Below are 26,993 nucleotides of genomic sequence, written 5' to 3'. Positions count from 1 at the left end.
GTTGCAACTCCATCCAGTCAGGGCGTCGGCTGGCGGCCCACCACTTCCCTTTCCGGCATGCGTCCGGCGATGGCCCGGAGCGGACTTGGAACTCCATGGTGGAGATGGCGAAATCCTCCGGGACGCTACGGGGACACCTGCGATGTCGGCACATGTTGTTATCATACGCAGTGTATCTCAGGTGTTGTCGCATGGCTATATTGTTCGAGCCATGTCGATTGGAACGAAGTCACGCCTTGTGTTGGTCAAATTCCGCTGGGGCTCCAAGGGAATCGTCCAGCTGCCTCCCTCGAGGCCACGACTTCCCACTCTAGAATTCAACAGATGCTTCTTGCTAGTCATCAAGTGAGAGGGTCAGAGCGAAGAATGATGTTCTTTCCACCCGACTAAAGTCTTCTCCAGCCTGTTAAGCGGTCACGATGTGTTCCTCCTTCCGCATTTTACTGGCACCATACAGATGATGAGGAAGGCAGGCATGCAGCGAGAAGGAAACGGTCATCGCAGGTGGAAAGAGGCATCTCATATTCTCTTGCTTGCTTCACTCTACCTCATACCGGCTACCTCCTTGACCGAGCCCAGTCTTGTCCACTCTGCCCATCATCACTTCTCTCACTTCTGTACTCCCCGACGAAATCTCCCGCTCGACAGAACACCCGTCTACCAGCATCCAAATACAAAACACGACAACTGCAGTCTTTTCTAGACCCTCTCATCGATTGATGGCCTTTCGAAAAGACGCTCGTCAACAGTCGATCATCCCATCATCAAACTCGGACTTCCTCACCCCCGACGTCTTAGCGGTCCGACAACAAGAAGCACATCTACAACGGATACATGGCCACTAGACACCAAAGCCATGGCGGGCGCTACTTTCTCGTCACTGCCGAACGAGCTCATTACAATGATTTCCCACCACTGCGCAGACGCCTACCCTCTCTGTCTCGTAAACCAGAGAACACTCCCGTTAGCTCAACAGGGTTTATATCACACCATCAAGCTCCCGCACACTCATTACAATCAAGTAGTACTTCTCGTCCGAACGTTGGTTGAAACCCCACATCTGCGTCGCTTGATCCGCGAAGTCGACATTTCATTAGGCCCGGGCGCTTACTACGACCGAAGCAAGATGGAAACGCGTGAGATTCTTGACAAGTGGCATAAGTCTATACTCGACGAAAGCAAGCTCTCGGATGCTGAGGGACATATCCTGCTATTATGCAGACAGCACGCGGCGATGAGTCGATTAGACCTTTCAATCATTATGGGGTTACTGATTGGTCTGTTGCTCTGTTTTGTTCCCAGGATTTACTCCCTCGCAATTTCTCAGGTGCAAGACAACAATCCCGCTTCCCATAGATTACAAACAATAGGATTGCGGACAATGCTGTTGGTCGCCATTTCAACGTACTCCGTCGAAGGCATGAAGCGGAGAGTCTGCCCAGAACTCAAGTGGCTTGTCTTGCTCCCTAGCTCGACACACTTCGAGAATTTTTATTCTTTTGGCGCAGGGTTCAAACTCTTGGAATACTTCGTCGCCCATCCGACTCTTGAGGCAGTTGTTTCCTCGTACGATTTTGGCAATTGGGGTCTATCCGGCCCTCTCAGTAGTGGAACATCTCTTTCCATGACGCAACTCATCCTTCGGCCCACGGGCATGAATGCCACTACTCTCAGCAGGGCCCTGAGTCGATTCCCGAAGCTCACGCATCTCTTTGTCGAATTCGATTCTCTGAGTTCCAATGGCGGCTTAGTAATAAGGGACCAGTTGGGCCACACGATTACGGAATGTTGTCCCTGCATCGAGCATTTGAGCCTAAGGTTTCCTGAGCAGGGGATAAACAAGTTCTTTGGCCAGAACCCTACTCTAGAGATTCACTCTCTGATAAGCAGCACGTGGAACCTGTCTGGCCTGGAAGTATTCCGCAGCAGAATCGCGATGTACTACTCGCTCCTTGAGGGACTGGATGAACGCGCTGCGTTGCTCAGATACTGGGTGCCCCGGCAAGCGAGGTTGCTTCTCTTAGATACCACAGACACCGGAGAGGACATGACAGGCGCACCTTACTTTGAAGGTGTGAAATCTCTTGTCCTCTCTCTCTGCCGGGCACGTCAGGTGGGACAGCTTCGCTTCGGAACCGTGGCCGTCAGTGTCCACGTTGGAGGTAACATTGACTGGCATGAAGTCGTTCAAGAGGCCAGGAAGCATGGAGCCGGAACTGACTTCCGGCTAATGGTTGTCTTCTTTCCTGCGATGCGTCAGGCTTTCTGGGCGTCCAATTGGAGAGAAATTTGGAGAGAAGAGATTGATATTCCTGCTCGACTGTCAAAGCAAGGCCAGCAACAGCGTGCAATCGTTGATTCGGGATGATAATCCGGAGGTCTCTGGACAGAAACATTGGGTGTGGGTTTATGGCATTAACTTCAGTAGACAAAGGTCAAGCTAATCACTTGTGCAAGAAGCATTAGGATAACGCAAATGATGCATTCTGATTCATTGAGATATCCCAATCGCCTCTTGTTTCTGATGAACGTTGTCGCTCCACTTGCGGCAGAATAGATGCCACTCACACGTCGTGTCGCAGCTGCTCTGCGTGGTGTCTGATGTTGAGAAGCAACGTAGCCCCAGCATCGTTTGGCGGACTTGCGTGACAATCCCATGCGACCTACTTTACACGTTTGCGGGATGGCTTGGCCGAGCGGCCCGTCCTCGCCTATTGGGATTGTTCTGGTCCTCTGACAGATTTTGTAATAACTTGATGCCATCACGTCTAAGGTAAACGTTCAATCGTGGTGGAGATTCTCGACTTTCCCAAAGCCCCTTAACGCCGATGGACCACGTGACCGGATTTGCCGACAAGTTCCGAGCTTCCGGTGCCCGTGCGTCGATGTCATCCGTTCCGACATCAGCCGATCGTTGCCCGAAGCGGTCATCAACGTCTTGCTGCAGCGTCTCTGATGTAGACTCTCACACGGCCTTCAATGATGGCGGGTCACGGCGCAATACTGTCGGAAGCGTGTACGCATACGCTACGCTCCATTTGTTGGAAAGGTCTCATCTCGTCAGTCTTCATCGGGCCTGACTAGAGCGGTCAGGAAAGTTCGCCTCCTACCGACATCATCCGCCGTCGGACGCATGGCCTAGCAGCTTTCGCACCTGGCACCAAAAGAGAACGGCGCCGCTCAAAGCCTCGAAATCGCTAGCATCGTGACTAAGAAAACACTCCGACGCGGTTGGCGGCACCAGTCAACAGGAAAAGGTGGTTGGGACGGGAACAGGGCAGGTCCAGCACTGCAGCAGCAACTCTAGGACTCGGTACACACGCAGGAGGGTCAATGCACCCAGGGTGTTAGAGCCGTGGGGTTCGCCGTCTGAGTGGTGGGGTTTGTCTCCTCCTGGCTGGTCGCTAACTTGCTGAAGAAGCGGTGATGAAGAACGGCCGAGTGATGGAGAAGAACCGAAGAACGCACAAGAGAGACGTGAGACCGTCGATAGGTGACTCCGTCATACCGTCCAGGCAGGCGACGATCAATCGCAGAATTGCCCGATCATGCGCGCATCTCGGACTTGAAATTGATAACGGCACAAATGCCTCGAGGGCCAAGGGTCTCAGCTACATCGGTACATCGCAGAGCGAGTGGTGAAGATTCACGCAGAAAGGCCGCAACTCGAGACAGCCACACACACACCGCAGGCGCAGAGTGACAGGACAGACGTCACAGCCACAGATACCCCTCACTCGCCCTTCCATCATAGTGCTACAGAAAGGGCCCTCCATCAGCGTTGGCGCTGCGCTTGGGGCAGCTTACAGCGGTTTACGGGCAGGCAGAGGATGGGATACCCCTCCTCGCCACGAGTGCGTCCGACGTCAGCCGCCAGGACAAAGATTCAGGGTCCTGCCTGAATGAGGACCGTTTGCTATCGTCGTCATACCGTTATCTCTGCCAGTCTCTCGATGCCCGTCTGTCTCGCAGTACCACAATCCCCCAGAGCAACTTCTGGAACTTGCGACTGGATGCCACGGGATGCCTACCTGCTTCGGCAACATCTCAAGAGATACGAATCTCATCTCATCATCTTGCCAGGGTCAGCTGCAAACGATGCATTGAGGAACAAATGGCCGAATCCTAGCGCCTCCCGCACAAAAGACGCAACCCACCTGAACCTTATCCGGCAACGATGCGTTGAGATAAGAAAAGGTTGACAATTGGGAAGCATCACAGTGGTCTTTGACCCTGTCTTGCCCGTCAGCCAGGATTGGTTTGGGCGGCCGAGGCGATTCGCGCGGCGCAAAAAAGGGCAAAAAGACCTCCCCCAAACCAACTCAACCCCCCCATGGGCCATTCCATGGACATCCATGCCGGGCCAAGTTCCAGCCCCGAAAGAAAAGGAGGACGACTGGCTACCGTCAACGCACAAAGAGCGCAAACCCCACCGAGGCACCCCTCGCCAACAGGTCGCCAGTCCCGAGCCACGACGCTGGCTTGACTTGGACTGCGTTTCCGCACAAACGGCGCACCCGCCCAATGACGGCCCCCCGATCCGGTCCCATCTGGCCACCCTCATCTGACATCTAACCCCTCCTCCTGCTACTCTCAGTGTCCCCTCCCTCTGGTTGACTATCCGAGCTGCTAGGAGGAGGCTCTGGATATATAAGTGCGCGGCTTCTTACCTCTCTTCTCCCGTCTCTGATCTGATCTCCACAACGTCAACATCCAAGTCCATCACGTCAACTACAACAACAACACCTTTTTAATCCCCCAAAACCAACCAACAACCATCAAAATGAAGGGTGACTGCGGCTGCTCCGGCGCTTCTACCTGTATGTACCTTACTCTCCCCCCTGTAACCGCACCGCGACCGCAACGGCGTTGTCGGCGGTCAGTCATTGGAGACCAAGACGCTAACCTGTCTCAGGCAACTGCGGCTCTGGCTGCTCTTGCTCCTCCTGCAAATAAACGCCTCTTCCCTTGACGACGACCTGTGATACGTTGCTGCTTTACTGCGGTTTCGCTTTCTCTCGATACGACGACGATATGAGTTTTTGAATTCGGGATATGGGTTACGACTTGGTTGATGGGTAGTTTGCATCGGCGGATAGTGTTCCTTCTAATCGATGGACCTATTGGCATGTTTAGTCACTCACTTGAGCAATACATCTTTTGAGACGCCGAATTCTGTTCCGCTGTGGTGATGTTGAATGTACTGTTGTCGCCCTTGATCTTTGCTGGAACTATTCGTTGCCTGGAGGAATTGCTGAAGGATCGTCTTGTCTCCGGAGCAAACATACTCTTCAGTCCTGCAGGCTGGACGACAATCGTCTCTTTATACAACTGCCCAACCCCTCAAGGTGCCAATAGCGTCAACCTTGATCGTCTCATCAAGGTCCCGGCCAAGGCTGTCGAGGTGCCTGTCGCCAAATGTCTCAATCACTCAATCCTCTGTCTGCTTCACCTCCAGTCTTGCCCTCTACCTTGCTTTTCTACCCCTCCAAACTTCTGACCGCTCCTATGATGAATCCGAACCCCGCCCCGCCCCGCCTTGGCTCCCCCCTCGACTGGGACCCCTCCGAAAACCCCCTGAGAGTTGTGCCTTTGGTGCCTGTGTGGTGGCTTTGGTGCTCTGTGCAACCACAAAGAAGATCGTCACCTCAACTCAAAACACACCTCACTTCACCCACGACAACCACAATGGAGTACGTAGTAGCCAATACAAACACGCCTTTGCTACATCTACGACGACATCGTTACGCCAGACCGCCAGCATACACCGGAGACCATCACGCCAGTGGCGTACCATCATGTTCCAGCCCTCTTAAGCTTCCCAGGCTCCTAGCCCAAGAACCCTGGACTAGAAACAGGAACCAGACAGAGAAAGACAGAGAAGAGGGGTCTGAGTTCAGAGTTCTGGCCCGACCCCATGAGGCGATGCCACGAGCGGAACGCATCGGTCCTTGCCGCAGGCCACGGCCTCCGTTCCCCGCCAATACTTCTGTTTTGGTGTTCCTCTCGAGACTCTGATAGGTCGAACCTGCTTTTGCTGGGGGAGCCAAAGAATCCAATGGGCAGAAAAAAGAGTGGTTCCAGGGAAAACCTCATGCCACATGAATGGACGACATGTTCAGAACCCGCGACGCGATGCCTCCACCCTCTGTTCTCCGTGAGCTAGAGAAGCAAGTAACGGGAACCAAGAGGAAGCTTGGTAGCTCTTTCTGTCTCTGTTTTTGTTACAGTGGTGAGAACAAGAGAGGCAGGCCTCTAAGGTCTCATGTCTGGAGCTACTCCAGCGTCATGCTCTCAAGTCTGAAGCACCAAGAGACTACCTACCGGTACTCACCTTCTGCAGCTCTTACGGAGTGGACTTTAGCTAGGTCTCAGATGACAAGCTCTATTCTTGACTTCTCCACTTCCTTCTGTAGCCCAATTGTTTTCAGGAACAGGGGGGAGGAGCTCTGTAGCGCGTTAGTCGTGGCGTGCCGAAGCCGACTTTATGCTTGATTCCGGCCTTTTGTTTACTTTCACTTCAGTTCACTCCCCAGAATTACTCCTCCCACCTACCTCCATTCCCAAATACGCGGGCTTTCAGAGAGGGAGAGGCAACCCACGGATCATGGCAAGTCGCCAAGAACCTCACGCCTCTCGTCTTCAGCCGAAGCAAGCGCGCGGCTGCCTCCCAATTCTTCTGCCCAGACTCTTCCACACTCACGGGCCATGATGCCACGCCCCAAGCTTCAAAGCAGCCTATGTTTCCTTCCCTTTTCCATTCCTGTGTTTATAGAGCAAGACCGCAATGAACCTCAATGTTGTCCTTCTTCCCCCAAGCCAAGAGACAAAAAGCAGGCCGCGTCATCCAACACACCAGAGAAACCTCTCGTGGCCTCTCAGTCGTCCCTGGCTCCCCCGTATCCAAACGTGTCCCAGTTTGTCCCAGTCGCACCCTGCATGAGAGGCGTGTCCCCTCATGTACGCCAAGCGGCCCCCATCGCGAGCCCTCGGCACCCTCGTGCCGGCGGGGTCGAATGGCAAGAAGAAGAAGGGCATCAATAGACTCGAGGCATGGCGTGGGGAGTGCATTAGAAGCATTGAGTAGCTACCTACCTTAGTCTACCAAAGGTGCCAAAGGTAGCTCCTATTACGCCGTGGACTTACTAGGCACTCAATGCCGTACAGCCATACGAAATATCCGTACCCGGCATCGCCGTGACGTGAATGGGAACCAGAGCAGAGCTACCCCTCCATCCATCCCACTTAAGCTCCCACCCCGCCGCCCCTCCATCGCCTAGCCTCACTCTCGCCTCGTCTTGCCCCCCTGCCCAACCAACGAGCTCTCCTGGAAGCTCCCATGCCTACCCCCTCCCCCCTGTCAGCGGAGGAGGCTCTTGGCTCCATGAGCTACGTAGCAAGAATAGCCAGCACCGTGACACCACCTCCCATGGAAACCAGAGGTCACAGGTTACGACATGCTAGGCACAGAAACGAACCGAAGCTATGGGAAGTGAGCAATCCGGATCCAACTGCTTCATGGGCGTGAAGCTAGCTTCTCCCTATAGGGCCAGACTGGCAGGGCCAAGGATGAGCCCAGATATTGCCAATGGCTGAGGGATTCAGCTCTAGGCTCATGGACGAGAACATGAAGCTTCCCTGAGGTTCCCTGAGGTAGAAGCAGGGCGTGGACAGCGATCCCAGCCAAGGAGAAGCTTCCATCGCCAATGGAAACCCGCTCTCCTCGTCTCAAGACCGCCATTTCCCACCTCCACGTGTCTGCAACAGACGACAAAGTACCCAGTGAATACAATGGAGGCCTCTCTCTTCCACAGTTTCACCCCCCTTGCCCCTCCCGAGCTTCCTGCCTGTTCTCCAGCTTGATGTGAATAAGGTTCCAGCCACAAGCAGCTGCCCCGTCACTCCTACCCTCGTCATCCTCCGTCCTGACGACATTCAACATCTATATAAAGCTTTCCCATCCCCCACTCACCCGCAGCTCTTCTTCTTCCCTCTGAATAAACTCAATTCATCTCCTAAAACAACCTCCACAAACAAACATCAGCCAAAATGTCCAACTTCCACCACTCCGCCCAGGACACCCGCGTCGACGACGGCCACATCCTCCGCGCCCGTCTCCAGAACGGCAACGGCGACTTCGTCGACGCCGAGTGCAACCTCAACGACTGCCTCGGCAACGACAACGGCCGTTTCGACTGGGGTGGCCGCGGTATGTCTAAATCCTCCTCTTCCTCTCCTTTGTCCTCGCACTCCCATACACACTCTACATCTCACTGGGGAAACCCGGGCTGCCTCCCTTGACCAGTATCCCCTTCCATGATACGAATCAGCAGATTCACTAACGTGTTCCTTTCCTAGGCTTCGCTGATTCCGCCGAGAGCATCCGCTTCGAGTTCGAGGGCGACCAGCCCATCCTCCGCGCCCGCCTCTTCAACGTTGAGGGCCAGGCCATTGACGCCGACGTGAACCTGTGCGAGCGCCTGTCCAACAACGACGGCAACTTCCACTTTGAGTGTACGTCTTGCACACACTACCCTCATCCTCTCTTTAAGAAAATACGCATCTAACAACGCCTTCTACAGAAACAATTCACAAACGAAAACTTGATATGACGGGAGCGAGGAAGATGGAATGATTGAATGGCATGAAGCGTTTTTTCTTACGGGTGATGGAACGGGATGGGAACTTCCTGTTCTATACCGAACTAAAGTTCGGTCACGTATGACTTAGGTAGCTGATAATTGAGCTACTTACCCTTTTCAGGGTTGAATGAACTTTGCGGTGCTGCTAACGTGAGGAAATGTCGTAGTTGGAATGAGATACAACATCGGATGTTGGCACGTGTTAAGTCAAACCTTCACTCAACCCTTCCGAAAGCAGTTCTGGTAGACACATCATTCATGCTAATCGACTTATCTCTCGTTTCCTCGTAAGATACATCAGAGGGTATGAGTAATCCTCAAAAAGCAAATCCATCCATCCGATCAGAACGCCAAATCAAACAATTCCCAACAGGATATCCTCCCTGCCCCATGGTCAAGCTGAGACCGTATTGCAAACAGGAAAGTCGAAAATGCCACGTCCCAGTTATCCGCCGTCAACAACTGAACAGCTAGTCAGCTGGTGTCGTTTATGCAGTACAACCACTGCCACCACCGTCGCTCCGCTGCCGCTTCGCAGCCTGTTGGCTTTGATCACCTCCTTCTGCATCCTTCTCATCAGCCTTGCGCTTGGTATCCCGGACTGACTCCGCTTGATGCGAGTTCTCAGAGCCCTTAACGATCTGCTCCATGGCCTTCATCTTGGCTATAAGAGAGTTTCTGACCATCTTCGTCGTCTCGTTTTCGACGTCCCGGAGGACAGCGAATCCCATGGAACGGTACTCTGGGCCGTCAAGCCATCCTCGTATCTTTCCCTCTACTAATTTGGGAACGCTGCGGTAGACTCCTCGGATAGCTTCCAAGAGATTCTGGTTGATAGTCGCATCGAGCTTCTTCGTCATCGCAGCTGTGATGGCTTGCCCTTGGGTCGTGCTTGCCTGGGTGGAAGCCACAACGGATTGACTCGCCGTCTGGTGTTCTGCCAGTGAAGCACTTTGCTCTCGAGACTCCGTTTTGACTGGCAGACTGCCGCGTTGCTGAGTATTACTGGAGGAGGCTTGTGACGGTAGGTTTGACGGCGTCAACAGCCCGGATTCCTTTGCTTCGCTCGGACTTCTGACCAATGCGCCATGCTGGGGTAGAGAGCCAGCCTGGACGCCACTCGATTCTCGCCGAGCCTGTCGTTCCAAAGTTCTTTGAGTTTGTATGGGAGCCTGGACAGGAGGCTGCTTCGAGAGGGAGGGTTGGGAACCAGACAGCCCTCCTGACGAGGCTGTGCTCGTTGCTGATCTCGACTCTGGTCTCGCAGCGGGTATCGCTCCCTCTTGTTGAACGCTGCCGCCGCGCTGTCTCTTTGGAATAACAAAGCCGTTGAAGGATGTCTTCGAATCTACTGGTTCGTTGGACATCAGCTGTGCCGCTTGATCTGTGGGGTTCCCAGTTGTTCTCTCGGAAGACAGTCCTTCAGCGACTTCTGAGTCTTGGATCGACAAGGACAGCTTGCTCCATTCCAAGCGAGCGTTCTCGTTCACCATGGCATTCTTTGCCAATGCCTTTGGCTCAGTTCTGGAGCCTCCAAAGGAGGGCTGGCTCCCATATCGATCTGAGCCGCCTCTATTTCCCGTAAAGCGCGCGACGGCGCTGTTAGGAGTAGTACGAGCAGCTGCAGCCTCGTTCTTCTCCTTAAGGGCGTTCTGTTGCAGCAGGAACTCGGAAACAGCCGCGAAGTTGAGCGGTCCCTCCAGATCAATTTGCCCGCGATGGAACGCCCCCAGATTGTCCCTCATGCGTATGCCAGCACTGCTCATCTGCCGAGGTCCTTTCGGAGGCTCATATTTTCTTTGCTCCTTCGAGAGCGACGGGTCGCAGCATTTACGCGCGTCAAAGCCAGCCTCTCTCGCCAGCTCGACGAGCGTCTGGTGCATGCTTCCATGGTTTAGGATCCGGGACACTTCGCAGTCGACAGCGTTGAGGACCTTGATATAGTAATGCTCGTTGGGGTTGGATACGGGATGCCGGAGTGCAGAGTACATGCGTTCCCAGCACTCTTGCTCCGTAAGGAGAGGAAGATCCGTCCTATCAAAGTCCCAGAAGACTGCTTTGAGTTCCTTATCGACTCTTGCCGACTTGTCCGGATACTGCCTGAACACGGGCAGTTTCTGGGACTTTGCCCAGTCCAGCCACCTCTTCATCCTGACGGCCCGGGGCCACCTTTTGAAGTCTGGAGCTGGAGACATTATGTTGACCGATGGGTTGTTAGCGGAAGGGGAAAAGGGTATTCGGGATGATTTACCTGGAAGAATCCTTTTCATTTGCTGATGAGAAGCACGTAAGAAGTGGAAGGGACAGATGAAATTTGTGTGGTCTGGCGCGATAAGATCCGAGGGAAAGTGCCTCAGGGGCAGGTATGGTCAGGAATGATGAGATGAGGTTTTGACAAGAACCGCTTAGGTCTAAACGGCGGCAAGTGATCTGAGAAGAATGGAGGATAATGAGACGCAGTGGGTAAAAAAAAGGAAGGAAATCTGTGAGGGTTGAGAGGCAACGAGAGTGAAAAGGTTGATGTTTCGGGAAAGCTGAGATATTTACCAGGTAGACAAGTGGAGGAAGATGAAATAAGTCATCTTTGTGAAGGGAAGGTGAGGTTGATGGAGAAACATCAGGAAAAGCCCTTGCCACGAAACACACCTCTACCGGTCGAGGGCTGTCTGTTTGTTGGCCGTATGCACTCACTCTGCACGTAGCCGCGTCAAGAACAACGCAGAATGATGATCTCTAGTGTGGACAGACGGGCCCAAAGCGGAAAACAGAGACCATGCACTACACACATCCTAATCATTCTTCATTGATGGGATATGGAAGAGTCAGCAAATAGGGGTATGTAGATAATATCTCGTCCGAGTATGAATTCTAACATTAATTCAACTTGTCTAGATAGAGGCACAGCTGGTGGTATTTTCCAGGCCAGAAGTGAAATCATGGAACCAAGTATTATCAGAGCAAGAATCATTGATATTCCATATGTTACAAAGAGTACAATATCTGTACAAGTCTCCTCTATACCAGACACATTTCCTTCTCCTTTTGGTCTTCCGCCTTTTCTCATCGACATCACCACTACACCCTCTCTCCTTACGCCTTGCCCTGGATCCATGCCCTCTGCACCGGCTTGGCGAGGTGCTTGTGTCCGGTGACGGGCAGGCCTCTCTTCTTGAGCTCCGCCTCGATGACCTTCCAGCGGCCGACCTCGGTCTCCTTATCGATGGGTGTGACGCGGCGGTCGCGGACGCGGACGTTGGGCAGGTCGAGCAGCGCGCCCTGCTGGGCAATGGCCTCAGCGACCTTTGTGGGCTTGGGCGGCTTGACGATGGTGGCGATGAGGTCGCCGACCGTGTTGATCTGCGCGAGCTTGGCGTCGTGGACGCGGTGGCCCGTCAGTTGGAAGACGCGCTTGTGGACCTGTCGCAGCAAGTGTTAAAATGGTTTCGGCCCCTTTTGCTAGTAAGGGGGGAAAGACTTACAGCAAACTTGAATCGTGCGTCCTCGAGAGAAATGCTCTTCCAGGCTTCGCCCCATGCCTCTACCAAGGCTTTCGCCTCGACAGCCTCGACAGCGCCCTCTGAGGTCTGCGCCTCCTGAGCTTCCAGCAAAGGTGCGACGACGCCCTCAATCGCCGCAGCATCACCCTCAAGAGAGACGCTACCATCCTCCCCAATCTTCAATCCCAGCGCCGTCGCCCTGCTGAAGCCCTCCGCATCGCCCCTGGCCCACGCAGCCGTCAACCGGCCCTGCACCTCAGCAGAAGACCCAGCAACAGCAAGCGCCTCAACGACAGCCTGCCTCACGCGCGCAGCGCACACATCGGCATCTGTGACGATCTCACCGGCACTCGCGAAGCCAACGTACTCGCTCTCCCTGCCCCAGCGGCCCTCCTGCTCCCACCACCCTTCAAGCCCACCAATCTCCTCGAGCCCATCAATCGTCTTGGCGGGCACGTAGTCTCCTCCCTCGACCTCCTTCTCCGTCGGCGCCCACACGCGCTTATTCTTGATCTGGTGCGCGAGCCGGCTCTGGGGCTTCTGGCGGCGCTTCTGCTCAGCCCGCTGCGTCTGCTGGCTATCGGCCTCGAAGGCGGCCAGCTCGGCCTCGGCCTCGGCTAGCTCCTGCGCGATGCGCTGCTGGCGGAGAGCCTGGGAGGATTCGGCGGCGTAGGGATCTTCGGGTCCGGGGGCGTCGCCGCCTTTCCAGAGGAACTTGCGGACGCGGCTGGGGGGTGCGGGTGTCGTTGAGAGGGCTCGTGATGCTGTTGCTGAGATGGGGAATGTGGCGGGCGCGGCGCAGGTGCATTGGATCGGGGAGGCTGCCAGCAGGCTTGGCTGCCTGAGACGGGGCACACGGCGCATTGTGGGCGGCAGTGTCGTGGTGTGTCGTGGAGGTAGAAGGTTGGTGATATTACTCTTCCACTCCTGGTACGGGCGAAAGATACAGCACGATGTTCGGTAGGGGGAGCTTCAAAGTCTCCAATTGAACTTTTTTGGATGCTGGGGTTCTGCCGGCGAATCAGAGATAGGGAAGCTTCAGCCACATTTCAGCGAGCGTCTAAGCCACGTCTATGTGGGTCGCGTCCCTGATCCGCTCCGGCTGTGGCTCGTGCGTCCGTCACCTCTCTGACGGCGAGCCAAAGACGGCGACAACTTCACCTACCTCCCGCGCCGTCGCGAGAAACAACCCAGATCCGGTCGGCAGTGGACGCAGCTCGCTACAATGAATCGGATATCAATGATTCTGCTGCTACTATGCGGCTTCGTCGCTCTCGTCAGCGCAAACTGTAAGTCCATCGCAAATGCCAAGTCCTTCTCCCAACACCGAATACAAAGACATACTAACACCCCTCTAAGCAGCACCAACATTCTGCAAATGCACCTGCTTCAAAAACAGCACCATCGTAGCACTGGGCCCCCAAAAAGCAGACGGCGAACCACCAGGCAACGCACCTCCCTCTACCCGCGACACCTCCTCCTCCTCGCTCCTCAACAAGCGCGCCGCCTCCTCCTCCTGCTCGCAATGCACAAAGGCCTTTTGCCTCAGCCGCGGCATCGACTTCTGCAGCAAGGCTAAAGACGAAGACGTTCAGACCATGTGCTTCCAGCGCGACAGCAACAAGGACCGCGTCATTGTGTGGGGGTTCCTGCTAGGCACATCGGGTTTGCTGGGGTGGGCTGTGTTTAAGAGGGCGAATGAGCTGCGGGAGGGGAAGAGGGCGGCTGATGCTGCTGCTGCTTCTGGGGGGAGGGGGGATTATAGTCAGCTTTCGCCTGCGAGGCCGAATTGATACGATTTGATATCTGGCACAAATTGTACTAGGGTTAAGGAAAGGCGTTTGGGTGGGCGTGATTTGGGTTCAGGTTCATGGGTGAGGCTTATGTAGGAATAACACGGGACGGTACAGCATCAAGCTGTTGGCATCACCAAAGTTTACAAAGTTGAAAGAGACCCAAGAAGCCGTTTTGCGAAGCTATCTATCTCTTCAAATTGTCCCCGGCGCCCTCGAGCAACCTAGGACGCATGTATCATGAACCCATGCAACCGTGACTATAAACCGCATAAAAAATCATTTTTCTTGATTTCCTCCCTGGAGCCTTGAAAAATGCAAATGCTATGCATATGGGGTTGGTCTGTTCCATTTCATCCAATCAAAGCCCCTCCATCCCCCTATCTTTCTTTTGGGTGTTTCCTCTCTTTGCTCACAAAATCACAAACTAGTCATTTTTACTAGACGTGACGATTGCTTTACTCCTCTTCAAGGTGGGTAACCTTGTGCGAGTCCTCGTTGCCGTTGGCCGAACCGGCGTTGCGCTCGCGGCGGGCGCGAACGGCGGAGGCGAGGCCCTCGAGGACGTCGACGGTGGAGTCCCAGTCGATGCAGGCGTCGGTGATGGAGACGCCCTTCTTGAGGGCGGCGGGGCCCTCGGCGGGCACCTTTTGGTTGCCCTCGTTGATGTTGGACTCGATCATGACGCCGATGATGGACTTTTCGCCCTCGCGGAGCTGGTCGCCGATGACGGCGGCGACCTTGGGCTGGTTGCGGTGGTCCTTGTTGGAGTTGCCTGTGTGGTGTTAGGGCTTGATATAGGGTGAAAGGTATGGAAAGAAAGAAGTGGGGAACATACCATGAGAGCAGTCAATCATGATGGCCTGCTTCTGGCCCTTCTTGGTGAGCGTGTCCTTTGCCTTTTGGACATTCTCCTTGTCAAAGTTGGGGCCGTGGGAGCCACCGCGGAGGATGACGAAGCCGTGCTCGTTGCCCTTTGTGCGGGTGATGGCGGCGAGGCCTTGCTTGGTGACACCCATGAAGTGGTGCTTCGCAGCCGCGGCACCAATGGCGTCGATGGCGACGCCCAGGTTGCCGTCGGTGCCGTTCTTGAAGCCGACGGGGAAGGACAGGCCGGAGGCGAGCTCGCGGTGGAGCTGGGATTCCGTGGTGCGGGCGCCGATGGCACCAACCGAGATGAAATCGGCGAGGAACTGCGGGGAGATTGTGTCGAGCATCTCGCTGGCGATGGGCATACCCGCAGTCGTGAGATCGCTGAAGAGCTGGCGGGAGATGCGCAGGCCCTTGTTGATCTTGAAGGTGGAGTCGATATCCGGGTCGTTGATGAGGCCCTTCCAGCCGACGGTGGTGCGCGGCTTCTCGAGGTAGGCGCGCATGATGACGCAGAGGTCGGAGGAGAGCTTCGCGGCGAGGGCCTTGAGGCGGGCGCAGTACTCGATTGCTGTGGCAGGGTCGTGGAGGGAGCAGGGGCCGATGATGACGAGGAGACGGTCGTCTTTGCCCATGATGATGTCGACGGCCTCGTTGCGGCCGCGGACGACGGTTTGCAGGGCGGCGTCGGTCATGGGGATCTCGGAGGAGAGAAGGGCGGGAGGGATCAGGGGATCCTGTCCCAGGACTGAGGGTGCGTTAGTCGTTGGTTGAGCATTGTGGTGATGGCTGTGATTGTGGGTTTGCGGCGGTGGTGACGGTGTGAGTGAGTTGAGTGAGATGAGTGAGGTATGACAAGAAGGTATTTGGTGAGAACGACAGTGAGTGAGCCGGGTGCAATTAGAGTGAGATTAAATGCCGAATTATTCAACGACGAGTTTGAGCAAAGTCTTGATGTGAACGAAGATTGCAGCTTGAGATGAAGACCTTGTGTGGGGCAGAGCGGTAGGGGGTCCATGAGTGACATTTCCCAAGGTGGATGGGCTCAATCATCCACCTAATGTTGAAGAGACAGACGAAGAGAAAAAAAAAAGTGACTCACTTCTCACGTCGTCAGCCGCGAGGGGCTCATGCTCAAGGTCGAGACCAGGCATTTTGGCTATGTGTTGATGGGTTTGGGGTATCTTGAAAACTGCAAAATTGAACCAATGTTAGTCAGTGACATTGTTTCTCTCATCTTGAAGCACTGCTAGAGCGATTGGACCCCTCCTCCATCGTCATCGCTGGTGGTGGATGCTGCCCATCGTGAGATTTACCGCGAAAACCACCCACCAACCCCGAAACGGTTCCCCAGATTGAACGAAGAGGTCGATCTCCCGCCGCGTAACGGCAGTGGCATAAAGCCAATCAAGGGTAGGGAAATAAGCTTACACTGGTATTAACAACGGAAAGGAAGAGCGGACGAACAGCCGGTCGCCTATTGGATCTGACGGGGTATCGTGTGGTGAATTCGTTGCTTGAGCCGTCGTTGACCGAGCCTGGAGGAGTGGGAGGATGAATGTTCGTCCACAGGGGAAGGGGAGCGTCCGGTAGTGGCCTTTTTTGGGGGGTGTTGGTCGAAGACTGTGGTGGGCGGTGACTCAGAGAGTGGGTTCGTTTTTTTTTTGTTCAGGTAGAAAATTCAAAAAATAAATGATGAAGCCACTTGAAAAACACTGTTTTCCCCCCGTCCCTTTGTGTGTGTCACTGGTCACTGTGTTTGTGTGGTTTGTGACTGGCGGCGGCGGACGCGGAGCCCTCTGCTTCTTTCGGAGGCAATCCCGCCGGAGAGAGGTCCCAAAGTATCTTCTCTCCTTTACTCTGAACAGGAGGTACCTGATTAGGACAATATCATGATCAATTTGCGTTGAAATGCGCTGTTGGCGCTTCTTGTCCCACGTGTGCCTAGTCTCTTTCTGTCTGGATAATTCTTCACTTCCATCATATGGCGGGGTATCTACTGTGTAACTCTTCCCTTTGCAAGTCACTTTCTGCTATCTTCGTCGTTCCAAAGTGAGGTTGTCCGCACAAATTCTGGGCCCGTCGACGTCACAGATCCAGTCATCTCATTCTCGGCTGACCAGAATTTATCCACGGAATCATGGGCGGAGTGGGTGACGGCAATACGCGACGGTGACGCAGTGAAGAAGACCACGCTATGCTAAACAGTGGGTGAGAGTCAGGAAGCGCCGATGGCGCCGATGGCGGGGCAGAAAAAAATCTTGGAGGGGTATCTGAGTGGGCAGATGCATGCACCAGCACCAGCATACAGCGGAAATATTCTTCCTCTCTTCCCCTTCACCGCTCACAACTCTCCCTCCTGCTTACGATGGCTCCCTCGAGAACTATACAAAAACCCAGATAGTCACATCGAGTCTAATCATGTCAGACGAGAGAAAGAATTGTGTTACATGTGCTTCCTGACGTTGGAGGCCTTGAACAGAGATGAGACGCCGTTAGCGTTAAACGCCCCTCTTTCTTTCTTTCGTAGGGGAAAAAAAAACGAATAGAAAAGAAAGAGTTTTTGTGAGAAATTGACAACATCTCATTGGCCAATTCCCTCGCGGTCTCACCGAGGCCTCACCTCGGTTTGTGGGGTACCGATGCCGGCACTGGACCAAGGTGACCCAAGGTGAGCGTTGCAGGTGCGTCCGCCTGGCGCCGTTACATCCTCCAGCCCCCCCGCGGCCCCGACCCGCCTCACAACGAGGCCGGCGAACCCACTTTCAACCTCCTGCGGGAGGGGCAACTAAAGGACAAGGCTGAAAATGGGACCATGACTTGATACACGTTGTTCTCCGCTGTCGTCTTTCAACTTGCAACGAGAATGCCATGTAAGAGCTCCGTGAACGAGGCTTTGGTTGACCGCAAATAGAGGTGAAACCCACACGCCGTTGGCCCCGGCTCTCTGACGAGACCTTGGAGAGATCGACGTTGGTTCTGGTCACGTTTTGCGGATCAAAGTCTTGGCCTTATTCAAAATAGATTTCCTTCTAGGATGGGTATCTTCATATGCTGGTTTCCGTCAGAATAGGAACTGGTCTAGCCTTCGAGTATAAGTAGGTATACAAATGGAGAGGAAAAAGAACGAGGCTGAAAGATGTGGTGAAGTGATATTTGGCAACCATGCTCAATGTTAGGCGCCCGCAACTTCAAATTTAATGATTACTGGCGAGCGAAGGCTGTCAAATCCTATCAAAACGGTCAAGCTTGTCACTTGTCACTCAAACTTGTCAGGCAGTATGCAACGAGCCGTGGCAGAACACCAACTGCTTTGGGGTACCAGTAAACCGGCGTCTGATCTCGTTCCTCTCAGTCAACCGTGACTCAGCTACCGAGAGCCCAAAGCCCTCAGAAGAACGGACGTACGGCTGTGCGTTCGGCTGGCCCGTCCGACCAGTCTCAATCATTGCCTTTTAGAGTGAACGACTCGTGGGGTTTAGGCGGGGGACCAGCGCCATCTTGTGTGCTCGTCCGGGCGGTTGTTGGCGCACGTTCATGGCCCGGACACGGAAGGATTCTTCATTTTAATTTACCGTATTTTGGCAGATATGTCCAGATTGTATCTACATGTATGTACCACACAAATGGCATCCTGATGGCGGTTACATGCCGTAGCGCCAGAGATCCAGTATGGAACAGCTGTGACAGGCAACTCTGACATGACTTTTAGACAGGTATAAATGGACTCCACGCGGACGTGAGATGTATCATCTTTAAACACAGCAACATCATCAACCAAACACCTTGTCAGGTAGGGTAAGGCCCATCGGGCAGAAGACGGGCCTCACGCTCTGTCTTGGCCACTGCTTTATTCTGCCTTTTGACGCAGGGTCGTGGTAGTACCATCAGTTGGAACCTGCGGCCCTGTGCTGTTCGCCGAAGAGCGAGCCTCTTGGCAATCGAGGTTTGCGGCATGGCTCAGGTCGTGGAACCAGATTTTGCGCAAGTTTGGGCCGATTCGCGTCTTTAGGCTTTTTGAGATTCGCGAGGTGGCCGAAGAGGAAAGGTGCGGCTGGCCTTTTTCGCGCTGGAAGCCTTATTTACTTTCATACCTAGATCGTGACTATGACATCGCGGAAATAGCTACACATGAGTCCGATAGACATTCTTTACCTGGTGCTCACTGCCATCGAGTAGAGTAGACCGAAAGACCGGGTATGTAGAAAGCCTGGGTGCAGACGATGACCTCAACGACGACGTAAGATGGCCACTCAAGTTCAACACCCTTCGCAACATGATCTTCTCTAGGGACTCGCCTCCCATCCACAATCAACTCGCCCCAAAGGGATATCGTGAAGGATTACTCCGTAGCGATCACGAATAGTCCCGTGACCCCGCCGTCATGGTCGGAAAAGTCCTGGTGGTGCAACCCAACCCGCCCACTCAACCGCTTTCATCCCACCCACCCCGGCCTCTCATGAAGCAATCCTGAAACGCAGCCCTCAACACCACTACACACCGCAGCCCATCACGTCCCTTAGAGTGTCCTGTCACCCTGTGAAGATACCTCTTTTCAACGACCAAGACACCAAAAAGAAATGTGTGAACATGCCACAGGGTGCCAGAGGTTGAACAGGCGGGACGAACCAGCAAATCGCCATGCAGCGGCAAGAAGGTCACGTCGCCTCGAACGAACGTACGTGACCCTGCAACTTTCTTTGGCACAGATACCCTCGTCTTCTTCCGCGGCCGTTTTGCTCCTTTCGAGGTTTCTGAGGTCAGGTACGAGGTGATGGAAAGGGTAAGTTCTTGGTCGGTCAGCAGTTGCCAGTCAGTCAAATCTTTATCAGGGATGTGTAGCTGATGGGAACTTTGTCCGCCCGTTTTGACGCGAGGAGCAAGAGCAAGGTTATGATGTTTGGTCTGTGAGATGGGGTGAGCAAGTTGTCATGTTGGCTTGTGGTAGATGGGCACGCGACACATGGAATGCTACAATTTTTCCAGCAAATGTGCAAGCTGGAAAGAAGAAAAGAACTCGGATATCTTCACATTGGGAAGTATCAGGACGTTGAAGATATCCCCGGTCACTTAGGTCGGATATTGGGCTGGTCGGAATAACAGCTCTTTGGCCATTGCTTTTTTTTCTTTCGTTTCTAAGGCCACCATGCCCTATATCACACACTTTGCATCTTGCGAACCGAATGTTGCATGTCTCTTCTTATTCTCCGATCCCAGCGTTAGTCCTGTCCTTGTCTTGCGGTCGTGGTTGATCCCCAATTTGCTTGGACAATTTGGGACCGAGTTATTGCCTTGTCACGGTCTTTTTCTCATTTCCAGGAAGACAGCCCAACACTCGAACCCATCCGCATTGCTCTTCGATGTTCGTATCTCAACGCGTAATATGGCATTCAGCTCTCGTCTCCCTACGGTCTTTGAACTCACAACTTGACGCCATCACATTCCATGAAAACCCAACCACCCTCCATTAAACAAGATCTTTTGTTGTCTTTCATATGCTCTCTGGTCTTTCCTTTCCCAGATCCCCGGCGGGTTGAATTCCAGCAGGGTGGAACTAGCGCCGTCTTAGCGCCCCTCCTCCTCCTCCCTGTCTCCACCTCCGAGTCTCCGACCTCCCGTGTCGTGCTTGCCGTGGAGGGTGCGTGGTTGCGTGGGTGTGCGCGCTTGCCTAAGGTAGAAAACTTTAGGGGTGCAAGTGGAGGCGGTACGTCCCCTAAACCGTTGGTCCGGGAAGAACCTTGACGGTCTGGGCCCTTTCGGCTCCTTCTTGCTTTGGCCTTTTTTTCTGCAATTCTTTTCTCCTGCCTTCCCTCTTGCTAATGGAAGTCCTGAGGATGTACCTACCGCACAGGCAGGGCGGGGACTTAAGGCTGCCAATGGAAATTGAACATCGAGAAAGAGGGAATTGAATACCGGTAGGTTCTAGGTACCTTAGGTATTGGGAAGGAAGGAAGGTACTGGGTGTTACTCGTTAGGTAGATGAGGCAAGGCGAGGTGTGAGGGAAGGAGCCTCCTGGTGCCTCTTGCTTCCCCCCCTTTTGTGGCGTCTTTGCGCTATTCCGCTTTCTGGCAGGCTGCCGTCACTGGTCTCTGTCGTTCCTGCTGCCTCGTGTCGCCGTTTTTCGAGGTGGCTTACAAGGCAAGAAGGTGCTCAAGTTGCTTTCCTTCCATTGTGTGCAACTTCCATGTACGGATAAAGTACCTTATTTTGCCTGTCTCTGCTTCGCTGCTTCCCTGGCGGATTACTTTACCTGCGACTGCCCCCCTTCCCGACAACTCGGTTTGGCTTTTCTGGTTTCTCCATGATACCTTCCTACCTTGCCTTCTGAGATACAACGCCATCTTCGTCCACCACAGCCAGTACTCGGACGAGAGTCATCCAAGAAAAGATCAAAAGGGAAGCTGGCGTCGGACAACAACTGCAGCATCTCCAATCACGACCAGGCCACCGGATCTTCCCACCTCATCCTGTCCTTCCCCAGGTGAATTACTGCAGGTAGCCCACCGTCCACAGCTTCCGCAGACCGCAGACCGCAGACCACAGGCGCTGGGCAGATCGAAGCCTTGCCTCATCGGGTGCGACTTACACCACGCACCACCACCACCAACCACGCACTGCGCAACGTCAACCTCCTCCGAGTCCCCAACTCTTGCTCCTCCTTCTGCTTCTTCCCTCCCATCTTTCTTCTCCTCTTTCTGCTCTCATTCTACAACTATCGCAGCATCACCTTGCTTAAACTCGACTCAGCCTCCCTTTGCGCGAAGTAGTACGCAGTAGCGACCAGATAGAATTCAATAACCCGCCAGGCCAAATACGAGGCCCCCTCCCTTTACGGATACTGCCTGCCTGTCACTTTTGCACCCGCAGCTGCGCCTACGCCCGCGCCTGCCACCACAACCTTGAACCAACCACCCCCCCCCCCCCGCCCATCCCGGCACCTTCAGTCCGGGGCAACTTGGCACCTACACCCAGCAAGCACCCAGCACTCAGTACGAGCGCAAGCACCGCCAGCCTGTGCACGAGCAGAAGAAAGGCAGCCACGGCACACTCGGTGCCATCCATCGTCATTCTGTCCTGTCCTGTCCATCTTCTCTTCTTCAACATACCGAACGACATAATCAACTTTACATACCAATATCCGAGTCTCGACGCTTATTATCGCTAGTTGCGCCTCTGCATTTCATCCGCTAGCCGTTCACCAGAGTCGCATCCAATCCCATTCCATTTACATACACCCATACCACACCTCCTCCTCCCCACCACGGCCTTCACCATGTTCGGAATCCAGCATCACCCAGACCTAACTCGGAAGAGAGGACGTGACGATGAGGAGGACATGCACAATGGCACTCTGAGCTTTGGTGAACACAGAAACGTAGGCCATGCCCATTTCTTGCTTGAGCCTCTTCTCTGTGATCATCTGGAATAGCATTACTGACTTTTCCCCCCGTGAAACAGAAACGCCTTCAATGCCTACCCCTCCGAACATCGCCGACCTCCTCGAAGCGCTGGTCGACACCCGTTATACCGCTCAACGCCGCTCCTTGCACTCTGACGCCAGGCGACTCGGACTCGGAGGAACAGCCCAGGTCACACTTCTCGCCATGGTCGTCATCACCCGCGCCCATGTCTTGCCAGCCCTCGCCCTTTGGTCCGACCGAGCCCGATCGTGACATGGACATGATGGACACAATGTCGCCGCCTCCTGTCCCGCAGCAGCACATCCAGTCAGACCAGCCCGCCTCTGTCAACGGCCGTATGCCCACCCCGATTCAGCCAAACTTTGCCTCCCAATTCATGAATGGCGGCTCCTCAGCGCGCGACTGGCGCGGCCCGGGTCCCGCGGTGAGCCATCGTACCGGCGTAGTGAATATGGGCCACATGCATGCCGGCTTCGGCAGCGACGAGTCCCGTTCCATTCCTCGTACCATGGAAGGCACCGACGATTGGCACAGCATCCAGAATCGCCGTCTGCCGTCGCCTATTAGTGAAGGCGAGGACTCGGCGAGCCATCTGGGCAGCGGAAGCCTGAGCCCCCCGGGAATGGTCCTCGATAACGGTTTCCCGTCCAACCTGACTGCCCGCTTAGAACAGTCGTCTCTCAACGGACACGATCATCACGATATGGGCATGATGGATGTGGAGGACCACTCACATATGATGAGTGATGACCCCGTCACCACTACCATTGACGCCGCTCCCCTTGAAACGACGTCAGCACCGGCAACACCCTCGCCTGGACGCAAGGGACACATTCGATCTAGGCACACTGTCAACTCGTGGACTTGGCAGCCTGGCATGAAGAAGAGCTTCAGCATCGGTTACCGTGCTGATTGCGAAAAGTGCCGCCTCAAGGTGCCGGGCCACTTTAATCACATTGTTGTCTCATAGAACGGGCAAGAAATCGTTTTGCCCGATGATTTGGCGTTGCAGATGTTTCCCAAACGGAACAGGCATCGCCCTAGAGAAGAACAAAAACGGAGAGAGTTTGACGAAAGGTGCTTTGAAGAGTTACAAGATCGACAAGCGATTGCATTGATTCAATCAGGATGGTGTGTTCCGGTCGAGTAGGCACGGGAATCATGATTTCGGGACGGGGGTTTTCAGAGACATGGGAGTCTCGGCTTGCGGTAATACCACATTTAGCGCACATACTTTACACTCGCTCGGGGCTTGTTGGGCAAGCTCTCTTTTCACGGTTCATAGGTTACCGGTAAGCATGATTTGGGATTGGGAAGTCGACTGGCCCGGCGTGGCAGTTTGAGACTCGGCGGAAGCCTGCATTCTTGAAGCGTTTTCGCGGTTGTACATAATACCGGTCCAAAGGACATAATTAAGCGGCGAAAATACGCCAGCGCTGTTCATTGTCAGACTTCCGTTCTACGCATGTGACTGTGTATCGAATGACGAGTGATACTCGGGAAATGATCGTATCTGTGTCAAGCAAGTGAACCCGAGTAAACATGGGTTTCGGGGTACGGGATGCTTCGCGGTAGAACGGAACTTGGCTGTGCAAAGACGAAGGTGATGTTATTTCGCCCCCTTTCCCGCATGCAAAGCTTTGTAAAGCCGGACGCCGTCTAATGCACAATCCAGTCTAACACGTATGATACAGTGACACTTGGCAGCCTCCTCCCCCTTTCCCTCCTCTTCGTCGTCCTCGCCGTGGTAAAAGACGGCCTTGCCATCCCTTCTCTCCCAACTCGCCCCCAATTTTTGTACCGACGTAGGTGTCCATCTCTCCGACTCTCTATCTAGGGGTGGAGATTGTCGTTTCTCGTACACTTCCTCCAAAGCCGACTTGTTTTTTGTTGTAGTGCACCAGCTATCGTCACATTCAGATACAAAGACCTCGCCGTCTTCCCTCAGCCCACCTCATTCGTGTATCATATTATAACAACGGCCGTCGAGAACTTGGTGAGCAGTCGTTTGCTCTACCACCACCCCTTCTTCTCGGCCTTCTTCTCCTCCTGCGGGAGACCGACCTGGTCCAGCGGGCCGCCTCGGCGCTGGTTCTCCCTCTCGCGCTCGAAGGCGGCCTTTGCCTTGTCCTGGAGGAACTCTTTCCTGTCCTCGACGGCGCGCGCGAGGTCCGTGGCGCGAACGCCGGAGGACTCGTCTTCCTCGCTCCAGCTGGTCTCTGCGGCGTCGGATTTGCTGCTGCTGCCGCCAAAGGGCCACCAGCTGCTGCTCTTCTTTTGTTTCGGGGAGGGTGCAGCTTCAGAAGTCGTGGGGAATGCGGGAGCAACGGTCGTCGAGGAAGCTTCGGCGGTCCTTTGCTGGCCTGTACCAAAGATCTTTTCGGCTCCCGTCGTGTGGGTGGGCGCGGAGAGCAAGGGCGGGAGCTTGACGCCCGTCTCGCGGGCGAGGGCGTTTGCCTCCTCGACGAGGGTGATTTGGGTGTCGGTGGCGGTGCCCTTGATGAAGGCGAGGCGGGCGGTGGCGAGGGCGTCGTCTTCCATTTTGCGCTGGGCTTCGATGAAGTCGTTGCGGCGTTGCTTGTTGTAGGTTACCATGTCGTAGACGGAGTAGACGGAGACGAGACCTGCGATTGCTTTGGGGGTGTTAGCCTCTTTTTCTTTCGCTCCTTGCTTCATCTTCTTCCTCCATAAAGCTCCTTTGAGACGAATCTCGAATTGACCGCGTGGATAATGTCCATTCTCACTGCTCCAAGAATCGTACGAGGCGTTTTATAGACGTACCCGTAAACCCGACCAACCCGAGGACGGTAAACTTGTGCGCGACATCAAAGAAGCGACGGCTGCCGCCGATGGCGCGGTCGAGGCTGGACGTCTGGGCCTTGCGCGCCGCCTCGTGAGCAGCGCGGAGGCGGCGGACGCGGTCTTCGGGGCTCTCGCCCGGTTGCCGGCCGGGGATCTTGGAAGGTTGTGGTGACTTTGTCGCTGGTGTTGAGGATGCTGTTGCTGTTGTCGATGTCCCTGTCGGTGCTGCTGCTGCTTCTGCTGATGTGGGAGAGCTCTTGGATGCGGCGTGCGGGGTGGTCGAGGTGAAGCGCGTTGCGTCCGAGGCGCTCCGGGGGCCTACTCTGGATGCCATTGTGGTGGTGTTTCTTGGTCGAAGCAGGTGTTGTAGTCTCGATAATGGCCTCGGCGGACTGATGGGATCGGGGGTTCGGGAGGCAACTGAGGCTCGTCGATTTAATTGGCCTTAGACGGGAGGTCGGCGACGTTACGTTCTCTCTCTGGCTCGGAACACGGGGGAATGGGACGGGGGCGACGCAGAAGCCGAAAAAAGCACTTGTCATGAGATTTTTTGGAGCTCTGGGAATTGAATGGGTCCCTTTGGACCTGGGCTGCATGGTTTTTTGGAGGGTTGTGATTGGTGCGGCTTGTCCCGGGGGCTTTTTCTCGTACGACGACGGGCCAGGTGCTCGGGAAGGGAGCTTTCTGAGCTGTTGGTGTCTGGCGGCAGTTGAGGACAGCTGGGACCAGCTAAGGTCTGTGTAGGGAGACATAGATGAGGGAACTGGTAAGGATTGATTTTGCAAGGGAGGCCAATTCATCTATGAAAGCATCGCGATACCTGATACAAATATTCACGTTCCATGGCGGTTGATTAAATCCACGCAGAAACAGAGATTCCACTGCTGCAGAGAAACATCAGACATTAAGTGTAAAATTTCACCGCAGACCTGGAGAGATTGCGAGTAGCCCCCGTTGGAAGAGATATCTACAAATGCCAGAACATTGAAGTCAAGATGTGCTTGCTCATAGGACGCGTACTTGACGTGGTAGGCTTCTTTCGAGCTAGCTTAGCTGACGATCACCGAGACGTTGTGGATGATGGACGACTACCTGAATGAGAGTCTGGCACAGCTCAGCTTCCTCTACGCCACCATTGACAGAATTGGGAGCTATCATGAAGTGATCCGGCGACTTCTGACATTGGAGACAAATCTAGCACCAGTAGCACACAACTGATCATCAACGTTCTCACAGCACCAAAAAAAACCATTCAGAAGTCTCTTCTTCATGACGCTGCACCAGGCAGAGCACACAATGAAAAGGGTTGAAAATCAAAAATTACAACAGCGATGGCCCCGAAGGACTATCGAGAGAGGAGGGCTCCACGATGTGCAATGCAGGCACCCCTCTCTGCGTACCGGATTTCATGATCCCCAGGACGCCCATCAAGGTAAGTATGAAGAAGAAAAAGAGGAAAGCAGTGGAAAAGGGAGAGGAGAGCGGGGCATTATATAGATATTCTGCAATCTCCCAAGGTGCGCCGCAATCAGTAATGGGAGTGAGGGAGTGTCACGTGCGCAACGACCCTTTTTCGAGGTGCCTGAGGCGGATTGAGCACTTGCAAGTACGTATCTGTTTCTCGCATTTCATTGAACTTAACGACAGATGGGAAGGAGCACGCTGGGCATGAGTTGAGAGGGGCTACAAGCTCACACCACCTGCCGGATACTGAGCTGTCAAAGTACCTATGTCATGATGGGAAGGCACCATTGTCTCGAAGATGCAGTGACATTGTGGAGTTGTAGACCAATTAAGGGAAGGAATGGACATCTGATGAGGAAACACGGCAAGCACTGAAGCCTCTCGGCGAATACTTGAGCAAGTGATTTGCGACTGTCGGGAATTGGAAAACATTGAGACATCTCAATGGAACTCCCGGATACGGTGCATCGTCGGCTGTTCATATTTGCCAGTAAGATGGATGG

General features: G+C 54.3%; 10 protein-coding genes across 10 annotated transcripts; 6 read left to right on the top strand and 4 right to left on the bottom strand.

Moving 5' to 3' along the window:
• Positions 1–856: 856 nt before the first annotated feature.
• On the top strand, positions 857–2,368 carry CPAR01_00335 (uncharacterized protein; the record flags this gene model as incomplete). Its single annotated transcript, XM_060484627.1, has 1 exon — positions 857–2,368. The coding sequence occupies one exon, from the start codon at positions 857–859 to the stop codon at positions 2,366–2,368; it is 1,512 nt and encodes a 503-aa protein (XP_060355484.1).
• A 2,823-nt stretch (positions 2,369–5,191) lies between these two features.
• Positions 5,192–5,500, top strand: CPAR01_00334 (uncharacterized protein; the record flags this gene model as incomplete). Its single annotated transcript, XM_060484626.1, has 1 exon — positions 5,192–5,500. The coding sequence occupies one exon, from the start codon at positions 5,192–5,194 to the stop codon at positions 5,498–5,500; it is 309 nt and encodes a 102-aa protein (XP_060355483.1).
• An 11-nt stretch (positions 5,501–5,511) lies between these two features.
• CPAR01_00333 (uncharacterized protein) lies at positions 5,512–6,018 on the top strand (the record flags this gene model as incomplete). Its single annotated transcript, XM_060484625.1, has 1 exon — positions 5,512–6,018. The coding sequence occupies one exon, from the start codon at positions 5,512–5,514 to the stop codon at positions 6,016–6,018; it is 507 nt and encodes a 168-aa protein (XP_060355482.1).
• A 2,031-nt stretch (positions 6,019–8,049) lies between these two features.
• Positions 8,050–8,567, top strand: CPAR01_00332 (uncharacterized protein; the record flags this gene model as incomplete). Its single annotated transcript, XM_060484624.1, has 2 exons — positions 8,050–8,209; positions 8,359–8,567. 2 exons carry the CDS (start codon positions 8,050–8,052, stop codon positions 8,565–8,567), a joined length of 369 nt encoding a protein of 122 aa, XP_060355481.1.
• Positions 8,568–9,130: 563 nt separating this feature from the next.
• Positions 9,131–10,837, bottom strand: CPAR01_00331 (uncharacterized protein; the record flags this gene model as incomplete). The annotated part of the gene is made up of 1 exon (XM_060484623.1): positions 9,131–10,837. One exon carries the CDS (start codon positions 10,835–10,837, stop codon positions 9,131–9,133), a length of 1,707 nt encoding a protein of 568 aa, XP_060355480.1.
• An 895-nt stretch (positions 10,838–11,732) lies between these two features.
• On the bottom strand, positions 11,733–13,003 carry CPAR01_00330 (uncharacterized protein; the record flags this gene model as incomplete). Its single annotated transcript, XM_060484622.1, has 2 exons — positions 11,733–12,059; positions 12,122–13,003. The coding sequence occupies 2 exons, from the start codon at positions 13,001–13,003 to the stop codon at positions 11,733–11,735; spliced, it is 1,209 nt and encodes a 402-aa protein (XP_060355479.1).
• Positions 13,004–13,364: 361 nt separating this feature from the next.
• On the top strand, positions 13,365–13,932 carry CPAR01_00329 (uncharacterized protein; the record flags this gene model as incomplete). Its single annotated transcript, XM_060484621.1, has 2 exons — positions 13,365–13,428; positions 13,502–13,932. 2 exons carry the CDS (start codon positions 13,365–13,367, stop codon positions 13,930–13,932), a joined length of 495 nt encoding a protein of 164 aa, XP_060355478.1.
• A 458-nt stretch (positions 13,933–14,390) lies between these two features.
• On the bottom strand, positions 14,391–15,956 carry CPAR01_00328 (3-deoxy-7-phosphoheptulonate synthase; the record flags this gene model as incomplete). Its single annotated transcript, XM_060484620.1, has 3 exons — positions 14,391–14,707; positions 14,771–15,550; positions 15,905–15,956. 3 exons carry the CDS (start codon positions 15,954–15,956, stop codon positions 14,391–14,393), a joined length of 1,149 nt encoding a protein of 382 aa, XP_060355477.1.
• A 6,120-nt stretch (positions 15,957–22,076) lies between these two features.
• Positions 22,077–23,194, top strand: CPAR01_00327 (uncharacterized protein; the record flags this gene model as incomplete). Its single annotated transcript, XM_060484619.1, has 2 exons — positions 22,077–22,178; positions 22,262–23,194. 2 exons carry the CDS (start codon positions 22,077–22,079, stop codon positions 23,192–23,194), a joined length of 1,035 nt encoding a protein of 344 aa, XP_060355476.1.
• A 1,043-nt stretch (positions 23,195–24,237) lies between these two features.
• Positions 24,238–25,360, bottom strand: CPAR01_00326 (uncharacterized protein; the record flags this gene model as incomplete). Its single annotated transcript, XM_060484618.1, has 2 exons — positions 24,238–24,857; positions 25,006–25,360. The coding sequence occupies 2 exons, from the start codon at positions 25,358–25,360 to the stop codon at positions 24,238–24,240; spliced, it is 975 nt and encodes a 324-aa protein (XP_060355475.1).
• Between the last annotated feature and the right edge of the window lie 1,633 nt (positions 25,361–26,993).

The sequence above is a fragment of the Colletotrichum paranaense genome (genome assembly GCF_030867605.1).
Source record: "Colletotrichum paranaense strain IMI 384185 chromosome Unknown Scaffold_1.1, whole genome shotgun sequence".
In the NCBI taxonomy this organism is placed as follows: domain Eukaryota; kingdom Fungi; phylum Ascomycota; class Sordariomycetes; order Glomerellales; family Glomerellaceae; genus Colletotrichum; species Colletotrichum paranaense.
This window is presented reverse-complemented; position numbering and strand designations above follow the sequence as displayed.